Raw genomic sequence first — 13,432 nt, 5'->3', positions numbered from 1 at the left:
ACCTCCACGTAGAGCTCCGCAGTTACCTACCTTGTCTCACTGACTGTGCGGGAGGTCATGCGTCACGGGCCAATGGTCAAAGTTAACAAGGTGACCAGAGGGCTTGTTATGTTTTCGGAGGTGAATCGTGGAGTAAGTGAAACCCCAGGCAGGTGAGAGATAGGCGGGAGAAGCTGCTTGAAATGATCGAGGCTGGAGCCTGGAGAAATCTCTTGCATCCGAGGAGCGACTGAGGGGAAAAGAAAGGACCAATGCAGGATGAGAGGTCGAAGGACGGGGAATCACGAAGCTGTGGAGAAGCTGAGACGTGCTGGCTGAGAAGCTGTGGCGTGCAGATGAATGGATTGAACGCAGCTTGGAACAGGCTGACGGCTTGGGTGTGGATCCTTTATGCAGAGCCTGATTGCTGATTGAACGCCAGACGTCGATGGGCGAATGGAGGAAGCGCAGTCTTCCAGTCTGAACTTCTGCTTTAGCTCCATATTAGCAGTCTAGTGCCCAAATGATTAATTCAGAAATTCCTAGAAGTAGAGAGAATTTAGAAGGCTTCAACATTCAGAGAAATATCTTTTTCTTCATTATCACAGTGTTACCTGCCACTCAACTTCTCATAACTCCCATTGTCAGAGGTGGCTCGTGGAGTGGATTTGCCCATTGTGTTGGGCAAATGTTCATTTATTCATTCAGCCACTTTAACAATTCTAGATTTATTAAGTTGCCTACTGTAAGTCTATGAGAACAAACAACTGTCTGGAATGACCTTTGGTGGTGCCCCGGTCAGCTGTCCACAGCCCATACATGACTGATTCAGCCCTCACATTCTGTTGCCTGTTGACAGTGTGGAAGCTGGAGTAATTTATGAAGTCTGTTTGCACGCACCACACTCATTCAGAAAAAATGAATTTACATGACTGCATGTAAATATAGACGTAGTCATGAACAGTAAATACGGTACTCTTTATTTTTTTCACGTCACTGTAAGTCAGTAAGACCCATACAGTTGCTCTTCCATTCACACTTCAATCTGGCCTTCACATTTATGCATCCAGTGACGTCTCAGCAATACATAAAATACAAGTGGCTCAATTGCTATGAAATATTCCAGCTGTCAACAGAGAACACTGAAGTTCACCCACATGGTGAAATATGAGTTCAATCAGAACATTACTTTGGAATGATATTGGTAGCACCTTTATCGGTTTCATGTCCTCCACATGCCTAAAGGCTCCCACTGAGTTACCTCATATAGACCATTTTATTTTCCAAGGCTACTTTAAATGCACCTAAATTAAGAATAGTTATAAATAATTACTGTTTCCACAAATTCTGGCACATATGGGTAGCTTCCTGTTTTTTATCATCCTCAGTAATGTAGCCAAGATTCACAATTTCAAAAATAAATCATATTTAAACACATGCCCCACATCTGCACAGTCACATTTTTACCGATAGTACTGGCTAGCATTAATAATTACACGTAGGATGATTTCTATTTGACTTTTTTATCAGTTTGGTAACATGACAAAACAATCTTGACCAGGGGTTGTGGTTCAGTTTTCTAGCCACACACAAATCTGATTAATGCCATAAATCACTCAAATAGAACCTGTCTGACATCCATCCATCCATTTTCTTTACACCTTGTCCCTTAGTGGGGTCAGGAGGTGCTGGTGCCTCTCCAGCTAACGTTCCAGGCGAGAGGCGGGGTCACCCTGGACAGGTCGCCAGTCTGTCGCACAACCTGTCTGACAATATAAAGTAAAACATCATTCCCTGGTTCATAGAAATTAAAGAATAGATGAAAAATATTACTGGAAAGGATAACAAAGTCAGTTCTAAGGCTTTATGACTGCAGCAAACCACAGTGAGAACCCGGCTGAGCTAGTGGGAAAAAAATGGGCCTAAACATTAAATTTAATTTCATTTATCCGGTGGGGACAATGCACTTTAATTGACATTTCTGCAAATGCACCAGAATTAGCTAAACGGCTATTTTTCATCTGTTGTCCCTGGACAATGCTCAGTTTGTCTTGCTAAAAACAAAGAATAAAATAATTAATGATACAAGTTGTGTCAGTAAATACAAAACATTCAATCAATACAGTAAATACAAAACAACACAAATAAACTGCAAAACAATTATAAAAAAGTATAAGAAGTAATTCAAACTAAATTAAATTATACTTGCTAGTATCCATTTGGATTGTGGGAAATGAAGGACTTTGTCACACAAGAAATGTAGGTAATCAGTAAAGTTGACTATGAAATCTCAACAGCCCATAGACACCAAATCCACCATAAAGGGTCCCAGACAAGGTATCTGGGATCCTTTATTTATTTATGTTGAGATCAGAGCTAATGGTCCAATGATTCAACAATAGAAAAGAGAGACTGGACAAAAATGGCATCCATGGTTGAGTTTCAATGCAGAAATAGCTACTGAAGAAGAAAGAGCACAAAGTTCACATTACGCACATTAATGTCTCACATGAATCAAAAAACGATGATGATTTTGAAAACATTTGGGGAAATATTCTCTTGACTGTAAAGAACTATCTGGAAAGCATGAGTCCTGCTACATTTGTCATGGATTTTAGAAAATGAACCTCAGACTGAGTCTAAAACGTACTGGTGGTTTGATAGTATGTGGGTGCCGAGCTCTGTTTAGTCCACTTTAACCTCTGGTTTGTTGGCCTAGAAAGTCCAGTTCATTTGTGGAGGTGTGAATATGCAATTGAACTCTGGTACAAACAGAAAAAATGAACTCTGGTCTGCCTACAAACCTCAATATGGGTACAGTTGAAGTGAACTCTGGTGCACTTTGAATGCATATGTGAACACCAAGCAAACTGAAGACCACTCCAAATGCAGGAATGAATACAGGGCAGGGCATTCTGGGTAAATACAACCAAAATAAACATGCAAGTCTAGCGCTTGTGTAGAAAACTGGAAATTATTTAAATTAACTAAAATAAATAAACAAAAAAACTGAAACAACAAATAAAATGAATTATAATGTCTCTGTAAACAAAACCATCCTTCAAAAAAAGAATATTTGAGACCAAATATCCAGTTTTTGAGAGAAGAGAAAAAAATCATGAATCATGCAAATAGACATTTTTAATTTATCATGCCATTAATTGACTTATTACTTATTGTGAACAAGCTAAACGCTAGCGAGAGAAATGGCTTGTAGTCTTTAGCCAAAGACAAAAGAGAAATCCTACAACCTTTTAAATCTGATGCTGCTCCATTTTTGTTTCCATTTTGTGAAGAAGGAAGTTGTGCTCAGTGTCTTCTGAGGTTTTCCTGTTATTTCCCTAAGTGGTTCTTGGTGCAGCGCCACCACAGGCGAGGGGGGGAACCATTTCTTCAAATGGTTTAGATCGTTTAGCACAGTGCAGTCTGGAAGAGAACTGCAGCAGCTGAAAATGGAACAAATGTTGAAGTTTTGGTCCTCAATAGAACCAAATCTACTGGAGGCATGAAAATGCCCGAAGATCAAACTGTTAAGTGGACAAAATTATATGTGAAAGACGCTAGTCCTCCTTTGAATGAGCCAAAAAATGATGGTATTGGACTGTGAAAGTCAAAGACTTAAATCTAATTTCACTTTATCTGATAGCAGTTGTTGCCATCAACACAACCATTAGTTAGAGTTACGGGTTGGTCTGGATATCTGCTACAAGCAGTTGCCAGATGCAGAATGTGCCTAATGGATGTGATAGACAACATTACTAATTGCTCTGTTATGACTTAACCTGAATGCTTGGCTTAAAGCTATTCCAGAAAGCATTTCCCCTGAGTGCATTTGAGACTTTTTAATACATCCCCAAGCAGATCTTAGCTCAGTGATTGACTGATCCCTCCACTCATGATACCTCACTTCTACTTTCTGATGCCTGGCACACAGTATGCAGCAGTTCCATCTGGATTAAACCATATTCTGAGCAAATTTCACTAAAAGCATAGCGTAAGGTAAAACCCTGAGCTCATCACAAGCACACAGCAGACCAGTGGTCCACCTCTCACCTCTCTGGTGAACAGCATTGCCGTGTCGTAGTGCTCAGGATGCCTTTGGCTTGGTGGGTTGAAAAGCTGCTGCCAGGAGCAGAAGTTGCGCAGAGCTACGCCTCCGTTGCTGGACAGCTCCGGTCCAGCCTCCTCGTCCTCCACCACCAACATCTTCACCACCACTATGTTCACTGAGTTCTTGATGCTGGGGTGCTTGTACAGCTGGGCCACCATGGACATGAGGGTGAGGATGTAGTGCTGCAGAGAAAAGCAAAAGAACAAGTTGCTTCTTTCCATTTAGTAAAATTATAATGTTGTGTCTTAGACTTCTTCTGAAGTAAACAATGTTTTTGACACAATCTCTTGCTTACTAGTTATGTCTTATAAGTCATTATTTAGTATGTGTTACACAGAGTCTGCTTTATTTAAGTTGAATGCATGAGGTTTAGTCAAATACAACATATTTTTGCTTGTTTTATTAATGAAGTATGCAACGTTTATATAAATGTAATTTTTATATATTTCTTAAAGCTTTCACTATGTCATGACAGTATAACATGAGATAGGTCATCTGCAAAAAATGTGGCTTCTATTGCTGTGTGCGTGGTCTCTGCTGTGCTGCAGCTGGTTCCCCACAGCAGAGCCTGCTGCTGTGGGGAAGAGCAGGTTCTGCTCCATTTGATCACATTTCTCCTACTATATCATCATGACAGAGAAAAGGTTTTAAAAAATATGCAAAAACACACATTTTTATAAAAGTTGGACACTGCAGCTTTAATGCCACACAGCAAATTCAGAAGTGTTAGATTTCCAGTGCAAGTGTGGAATGTTAAGAATACAGTGTTAATTCAACAACATGAGTGTTGGTGAGTGTTAGATTCCCTAAGGAGTTTGCCCAGTCAAGTGTTGATTTCTAACTCAACACTCAGTCTGGTGTTGATTTAGATAGCTTATATAGTAGGTGCCCCATTGTTGACTCTTGGTTGCTAAAAACTTTACCAGACTGACTGATTTTAGTGACATAGTGGGTGTAAAATATTGAATAAAATGTTGTGCCACATGACTGGCTTTATTTTCACTCTTATATTTGACTTTGACACACAAACCTACAAATTAATTGTCCTTATTGTCTCCAGGTGCATTCTGGGTAAAGCTTGTCACTAACGTCATCATCAGTCACTTGGAAACAAATAGCAAACTAGCTAGAGCTACAGAACGTTAACATGTTTTGAATTTGTGTTGTTTCATCATTAGTGACCAGTAGCCTGATGTTTCTGTTCTTCTCTTGGTTTGTTGTACTTCATGTCAGATGGATTCAAAATGGCAGTCGCTCTCTGTGGTGGTGAAACTTGTTAGCTCCGCTGTTGCGGGCATGTCCATGTTGTAAAGTTAAATTATCGTGAGCTTTATTATTTGGGCCCGGTCATTAGCCCCGCCCCCGGTCATTAGCCCCGCCCCCTGGCCGGCCATCTTGTTCCGCTACAGCGTCATATGTTTGCCTGAAGACTGGAGGCAGCAGTATGGCGTCTTGTCTGGAGCTTATTATAACAAGGTAAGTTCCATGTTAAAATTACCATGTTTTTGACTATTTCTTATGGAGGCATTATTTTTCCGTTTACACGAGTATTGATTCATATACACAGTTTGCTTAACGTACTTTTATTTGTTTGGATATCACGGTATATATGACTGTTTATTATCTTAACCTAACATTGAAACTGTCAGGAAAATCTGGAGGCCATTTGAATTAGCATTATTTAGCTGCGGGGTCGTTTTCTTTAAGTTTTTGGCTGTAGACTGCAAAACGGGGGAGTGGCTGTGCTCTCCCCCAAGCCACAGGCTTAGATCAAACCTGTGGCTTGATCTAAGCCACAGGTGTCAAACTTCAGTCCTGGAGGACCACTGTCCTGCAACAGTTAGATGTGCCGCTGCTGCACCATCTGAATGCAATAATTAGGTGATTAGCAGGACTCTGGAGAACAAATCTACACAATGAGGAGGCAATTGAGCCATTTGACTCTGGTGTTTGGTACCTGTGACACATCTAAAAACTGCCAAAATGTGTTTTCTTTGTCAGTGTGTCATGTTGGTGACTGAAGCCTGTTATGAAGACTTCAACATATTTCTTCAGACAGGTTGGCACAACTTTTAATGCTGTTCAAATTTTTTTCTATAAACTGACTCATTTCTTTAGTAATTATTTCTGACTTTTTTATTCTTTGTCTTGTAAACCAGGTGGGCACAGTAATTTGAATATGATGGTCACACAAATGTGAGTCTGATTAGTTTTGCTCACACTACTTTTAAAAAATGTATTTATTATCCTAATGTTTCTGCTATATTTCTTGTTTTTCCTCCCAGGCTGGAAGTCTTCCTCCTGCATGTTGGTGAAAACAAGAGCAGCACCAAAGACACTTCACCATCAGTGATCACAAGACCATCCATGGCCGCTTCCAGTGAACTTTCAAAGCTTCACCTTCAGTGCAAAGCACCATGAATGTATGAGCTTTGTTGTATATTGCTGGGGTTTGAGAACCACAAGAAGTGGGGGTTTATGTCTTCTGCTAGGTAACTGGGGTTAAGAATGGGTAATGGAGTTACATAAATGTATATTTCGGTGATTTACCTATTGTAGAGTACGGAGAGGGATGAATTCCTATGTCTGAGAGTAACAGATTTACAAGGGGAAGTGAAGTGTACGGAGGGAAAGAAAGAGGAGAGAGAGAGGATTCTGGGAAGGGGAAGAGAGAACGAGAGCGGAAGGAGAGAGGGGAAGAAAAAAGGAAAGAGGGATTGGAACCATACGAAAAACAATCGTGTAAAACATAGTTGGTGAGTTAGAAATAAGATTATACGCGGAGTATAGTTCACAATTGAGTAATGGGAAGCGAGGACTGTTACTAATTAGAGGAAACTACAGCGGAGCCCGTTTTTGGGTAACGCAGCAAGATGGTGGGGACGTTTCCCTAAAGATAAAGAAAGCTACAGGAATCCTGCGTGGAGACGCTATAGGAAAAGAAAAAAAAAGAAAGTGGACTCGCGAAGCAGCGGTGACGGTGAGGACGTCGGCGGAGCGAGCCGGTTTCTGGGGTCCACCCGGTTCCAACAAGAGGAACAGTAACAAGGACTTTGCGTTCGTGTCAGCGAACTCAAACATCAACAGGCCTGCAACGGAAGCGTCAACGGGTATTGGACTGTATGTGTGAGAGTGTGGGCCCTGTGTGCGGAGATGTGTGAAGTTATATGCTGAAATGGGAAGTTGGTGTAAGTTTAAGAACTGTTAATGTTTGTAAATGTATATAAGGGGTTATAGAGACTGATATGTTAAATTCCTACCAACGTTCAGGGTAGAAGAAGCCAGGCTAGTTTGTGTGTTGAAGATAAATAAGAAAAGCAACTTTGTGCGTGGATGTCTGGATTATTTAACTGGGAAGGTAAAAGAATGACAACAGTAGTGGAGTAATGGCTACTCATATGAGGTAAACCTGCGTGGTATCTACCTGAAAATCACAACCCAAGTAGCCACCCCGCAAGTGAGTTAAAGTTCTGCCCTGAGAACAGGTGATGGAGCAGTGGGGTGCTACATGTGTATTTGATTTCAACTACTGTGAGTGTTGATTCAACTCTATCACAAATAACACTTTCAAAAGTGTTACTTCTACACCATCCAGTGTGAACCTATATAGACACCTTAAAGGTGTAAAATTTAACTCTGTAGGAGTTGATGGAACACTTCCAAATTTGCTGTGTAAATGCATAAAGATACAGATTAATCACATGATGCTCCCATCTTCTTAAAACTACAAGGTAGCAATGACTATTGTTAGATAGATCATTCTAATACTATAAAGTCATGGCTTCCCTTTCAGCTTCTAATGAGAGCAGAACATATTGGCCTAAAGTCAGTTAGAATGTAAAGTCAGAGGCACGTGGAGAAATCAGACACTGATCAGCTCTAAAACTGGGATGTCTTGTCATGCCACGCCTGGAACGGGTTTTCAGACACTAGAGGTCAAATGATTTGCTTGCTGACTGGGAGTGTGTAAGAGAAAAAGCTGGAAAACATGCCATGATGTGGCTGACATCACTTTTCAGAGTCCCACATAGAAAGTTTTCCACATCTACATGAACAGCTACAGGTCGGGGTGGGGGGGGAGGGGGGATTTGAAATGTGTGTTTGTATTGGAGAGTCGCTGGTGTAAGATTTAGTTCATCTGATCCTGGTTGTGTAGTTGCCTAAGAGGGCTTGGCAGCCGAGGACGGGGCTAAATGCAAACAGACAGAGCTTGAAGAAAATCTGCTGATTTTGTTTTGCTTAAAGGCAGCAGAGCCAGGATCTTCACGTTACATCATCCTTCAGTGTTTTATAAGGATTTTATGTTGCAGGTCAACACAAAGCAGCTTCTAATAGTGAAGTGGAAGAAAAGTGCTGTAAAACCACACCTTTTTATCTTTTACTAATTGAAAAAAATGAAAAATGTGGCATGCATTTTACTCATCTTCCTTTACAATGATGCCTCTAGAGCCAAGATGTGTCTGACTTAATTTCATATATATGTGCACACTGTAAAACATTTAAAGGTGGTTTAACTTGAAAATAAAAGTCCACCTGCTGCCTTGAAAATGCAATTAAAGTCAACAAGAAAATTGTTTTGGTTTTAACTCACAAATTAAAGTTCATAAAGTTGATTTAACAACAAGAGTCAAGTTGTCTAAACATTGTTTTTTTAAAGTTAATTAATATTGTATTGAGTTTTAACTTAATGCTGCAATTTAAACCAAATAATTATTTCACAATGTGTAAGAAAAAACTTTCCTCTCCTAGTTAAAGAGAACACATATCGCAATTATTTGTACTCACAATATCAAGTTAAAATAACTACTTATTTTACTTCAGAATAATTTAAACTCTTGAATTGCATGAACAAAATTTCTGATCTGATAATGAATTTTATTAAACACCAAAATGAATTCTGCTCATAAACGTTTAGTGTGAACAGGACATTATCCTCAAGCTTTGCAAACTGTCAGTTGCATTAAAATGAACATTTGTCTTAATAGCACATAATAGTCCCATCAGTGTAAAACACGGAGCAGCGATAGACTACAGATCTTAATCGCAGGGCAAATTTTTATACTATACCGTTTATATTGTGCATTCCTTGTGGGGAGGTTCAATATTTGAATTGAATCATGTTCATGCATTAATAGACACAGTGAATATTGAGACTGAAATCAAATTGAGAATCTGTTGCATCCAACCTGACTGAGCTTCAGGTGTTTTAAAGTGGAGAAAACTTTGAGCTTGTGGCACAGCTCAGCGGTTGGTGAAGCAAGCTGTACATAAATCAGATTTAAACTTTGTGAACTTTGGCTAAAGTGATAAATATTCAGACAGAATACCTCTGAAAGCTCGCAGTGTCAGCAGAAAGCTGGTCAATGTGCAAACAGAGTTCCTTCACAAGCTCCTGAGACCTAAATATAGCCAACATGCGTTTTATTTCATTTCATAAAAACAAACAAGACACTATGTATCTTTTTCCGTGCAGCAGAAAACTAAAACTGCAAATACCCAATTACTAGACCAACTATTGCATGTTGGTCTGTCACATTAACTTAAATATTATGTAATGTGGAGAAGTTCAATGTGTGTCAAACCCTTTACAAAGAACTTGGTCTTCAAACTGGTTAAAGCCAATATCTATAGATATCAATATATATCTATAGATATCTATAGATATCAATATATATCTATAGATATCTATAGATATCAATATATATCTATAGATATCTATAGATATCAATATATATCTATAGATATCTATAGATATCAAAAGAAATCAGAGCATCAGATTTCTTTTCTGATGCTCTGAAAAGAAAATGGCCTTCAATAAATCTTGCAAACCCCATGAATCTTTTGGGATGATGGTGAAGCAATGGCGCCAATGTGTGACAAAGCTTAAAGGAATGTGCTCCAGCATTTTTTGCGTTTCTGTTGCCTGACTCCTCTCAGCCTGTGGAGATCAGCAGCCCAACGATTTCCTCTCAGCCTCGCTCTGCGTCAAAAAGCACCTTCTATGAAGCAGCCGAGGAAAACAAACCGATGCCTGGTGTATTTTCTTCCAGCATTGAATTCAGGCTCAACAGATGGGTTGGGGGAACCCATCTGTTGGGTTCCCCCAACCCGGTTCATAGACAGACCCTAAGGAAAGTTAGCGAGATATTTGACGAAAGTCAGGTTTCACCATCACATTAACGTTTGCAGGTTGTGACATCAGTTAGAGACAGTAATTGGTGTGTTTGACCCGTTTTGTGAAAGTGTGGATCATAATGATTAATCATTAATCATGGCTGAAAGCTGCACAAAAAGGTTCATATCGCTTGATTTTAGACTTTATGTATACTGACCATCAGTCCATTTCAGAACTCAGTCTGAATTTTTCTGCTTTTTTTTAAGATTCTAAACAGAATGTCTTACCAGTCTGGACTCTGACAACCAGACATTCCTCAATCCTGGACGGAACCAGTTGTGACGTGACTATTAGTTTTTGGGGGAGGATGTTTTGGAAAGAGGAGCTTCTCAAACCAATAATCACTTTAAGTCTATACTGAAACCCAATTTCTTTACATTTAAGCAGAGACTGAGCAGAATATCTTGGTTTTCATCACATAGTTAATTTGGTTTATTTATTTTGTTCTTATGGTCCCTTAAAGTTTTCTGTATTGTTACTGGAGCTGTCTTATACACTGTAAAGCAGGTTCATCAACACTTTGATCTGTAATATGCTGTTAAAATGGGTTTTTGATTTTTCGGGAAAGCTCAATCTAAAAGCTGGAGTTGACCGTGAAAGAGAGAGTGATCTCACGTCTCCTGACCTTTATTTCATCTCCATAGAAGTGGGTCATGGTCGAGTCTGCTACGGCCAGGGTTTCTATGAAGCGTGGCTCTGAAACGAAGCGTCTCCGGCGAGCTTCCCTCCGTGCTTCACTGCCGCGGTGCGTAAAACGTTCCGCTCGGAGCGTCTCCGCAGCGCCATTAAACAGGAGGGGAACTCCGCGGTTCTCGGCGAGTCTCCTCCTCCTGATCACATGCAGCTGCTCGGCAGAGTCCGGCCGCTGGCCGCTGCGGAGTTTGGGCTCGATCAGATACTCCTTCCCGTCCGTGATGAAGGAGCCGAAGATGCCCGAGCATAGGCTGACCGCTACGAGCGAGTTCTCGTCCTGACCCACGTTTCCGGAGTAGAAGCATCTCCGCAGGCGTCCTTCGCTCTCCTGTGTCCGGTTCTTGGAGCCATTGTGGTCAGAGCGCAGCCCGGGCTGGGCACCTGAGGCGCTGCGTAAAGCGGCGCTGACGCCCTGGATGTTGAAGGCCGGCGACAGAAAACTGGTGTCTGGGATGAGGTTCAGAGTCAGGTTCCTGCCGAACGCCTTGAGGGTGAAAATGGGGTTTTCTTCGCTTCTCTTCCAGAAGCGGCCGCCGACTCTGCCGTTAATCCGAACAGGTACAACATCCTCCGACTCAAACTGGGAGGCAGCTGCTGCGTTGACTAGGCAGAGGAGCAAAGAGACGAAACGCGGCGTGATGCGCATCTTCTGACACAAGACGCAGAGAGCTGCGGAGACGCAGAGAGCTGCTGCCATGGGGGAAATGCAGCTTGATGTTTAGGAAGTTATGCGTCCTCCCCAGTCCAGGGACTATTATCCTTAAATCTCTTACACTCCCAGGCAGTGTCTGTCTATGAACCGTCTGCGTTAGTCTTTCTGTGTTCCTCTGAACCGCGCTGCATTCTGGACACATCACGGGTATTTATACGTCTTGCTCTTCCCTCGGACATGACGGGGGTTTATTTTTGATATCCGTTCTTGCTGGAAATTCTCCTCCCACCAGCACTTCACGAGAAACTCACGGAAAAAAAGTCATCCAATGAGAGCGGGCTGACTCTCCGCCCTGCTGCCTGGCAGCGGCGGGACGAGGCGACGCGTATCTGGAGTTTATTTTGGAGGCGCGTGAGAGTGTAGCAAACAACGCGCGCGCGCACACACATGTTTGTGTGGCTATCTTTGTGGGGACTTTCCATTGACTTACATTCATTTCTACAGCCTAACCGTAACCATTACATTCTCAGAACCTTCCCATCAGAGTCCGAACATTTAATAGTTTCATTTTTACATTCATCAAAATTTTTCTACAAACATGAAGCAAATGTCTATCAAACATCTGCAGACCACATCTGTCGCTTAATGGCATTTTATTTTGACAAATGTCTGAAAAAGTTCATTAAAGTTTACAGACTATGGACAATGTTCCCCAAAACTCAAAATGATATTGATCACCAGTTCATGCAATTTCCACAGCATGAGGCTGTACATGGTGACATGGGCCTCACTGCCAATGAATAGAACGTACTGACACAAAACTCAATTTACTCCAACACAACTCTCTGCTGTTTGCCCAGATAAAGATTCAATCACCTGGAATGCACGTGACTGAAATATCAAAGTAAAAGACATTTTGACGTTATTTGACTTCATTCAGGAAATAACTATCTGACCTCTTGGGGGTACAGCTATTACATTTCACTATAATGTAATAGCTATTACATTGAAATAAATATTTAAATATAATGTTTGCATACATGTTAATTCGGAGATGGTAAGCTGATTTTTGAATAGAATTTTTTTAAGTAGTAGAACAAGAATGCAAAAATAACGTACCTCATGATTTTACAGCTAGACACTGAATTCCACACCCCTAATCCCAATACACACGTTCTATTCAGAATCGGAGCACATAAAAAGCAACACAAATACTTCAATTATGTGACATGACTCAATGTTCCACAAAATTCCCTTTATTTTCTAATATTTGATGCCCATTAAAATGTGTTCTATACACCAACATACGTGGCTCGATGGTTAACTTAGTGGCAACAGCTTAAAGGGATCCAAGATTAGTTAGACATGTTGGCCTAAATAAGTTGCAATTTTTCTATTAACTAATTAATTGCTGTTTGTGATATGCCAAAACTCATAATTACTTAAAAAAAGATCTCTTTTGTTATATTGTTCAGCCATGGACGTCACCATTTCTTCACCTGCTGAGTTGATGGTTGATGATGCGTTTTGGTCCATTCTGTGCTCCAATCTACAGACAGGAAGGCAAACTTTACCTGAGTTATTGTTTATCATATTTCATTTGACTGGCATAATTTTACATAATACCACAATGTGTCACTGTTGGCTATAATTACAAAAAACAAAACAAAAACTGTGATGTGAATTTGGATCATTTCCCACACAAAAAAAGAAGAGTACAGTAAAAGAGCTGGAGCTGAACAACGTCCGAAGGATTTGTGGCCTAAACATTTCCCTCCAAAATACTTGAATTCATTTGTACAGACAAAACTGACAAAGGCTC

General features: G+C 40.6%; 1 protein-coding gene across 2 annotated transcripts in view; it reads right to left on the bottom strand.

Moving 5' to 3' along the window:
- The window catches only part of LOC103474364 (A disintegrin and metalloproteinase with thrombospondin motifs 8), a 60,754-nt gene extending 48,821 nt beyond the window's left edge, over nt 1-11,933 (bottom strand). For both annotated transcript variants that reach the window (XM_008425250.3, XM_008425251.3), the window contains exons 1-2: nt 10,891-11,933; nt 4,033-4,272 (exon numbers count right to left, since the gene is read on the bottom strand). In XM_008425250.3, the coding sequence (XP_008423472.1) occupies nt 4,033-4,272; nt 10,891-11,655 (1,005 nt within the window). In that variant the 5' untranslated portion in view covers nt 11,656-11,933. The remainder of the gene's footprint in view (nt 1-4,032; nt 4,273-10,890) is intronic.
- Nucleotides 11,934-13,432: the final 1,499 nt, after the last annotated feature.

The sequence above is a fragment of the Poecilia reticulata genome, chromosome 13 (assembly GCF_904066995.2).
Source record: "Poecilia reticulata chromosome 13, P_reticulata-male-v2, whole genome shotgun sequence".
NCBI lineage: Eukaryota > Metazoa > Chordata > Actinopteri > Cyprinodontiformes > Poeciliidae > Poecilia > Poecilia reticulata.
Note: the sequence above shows the minus strand (reverse complement) of the source record. Positions and strands in the feature narration are given on the sequence as shown.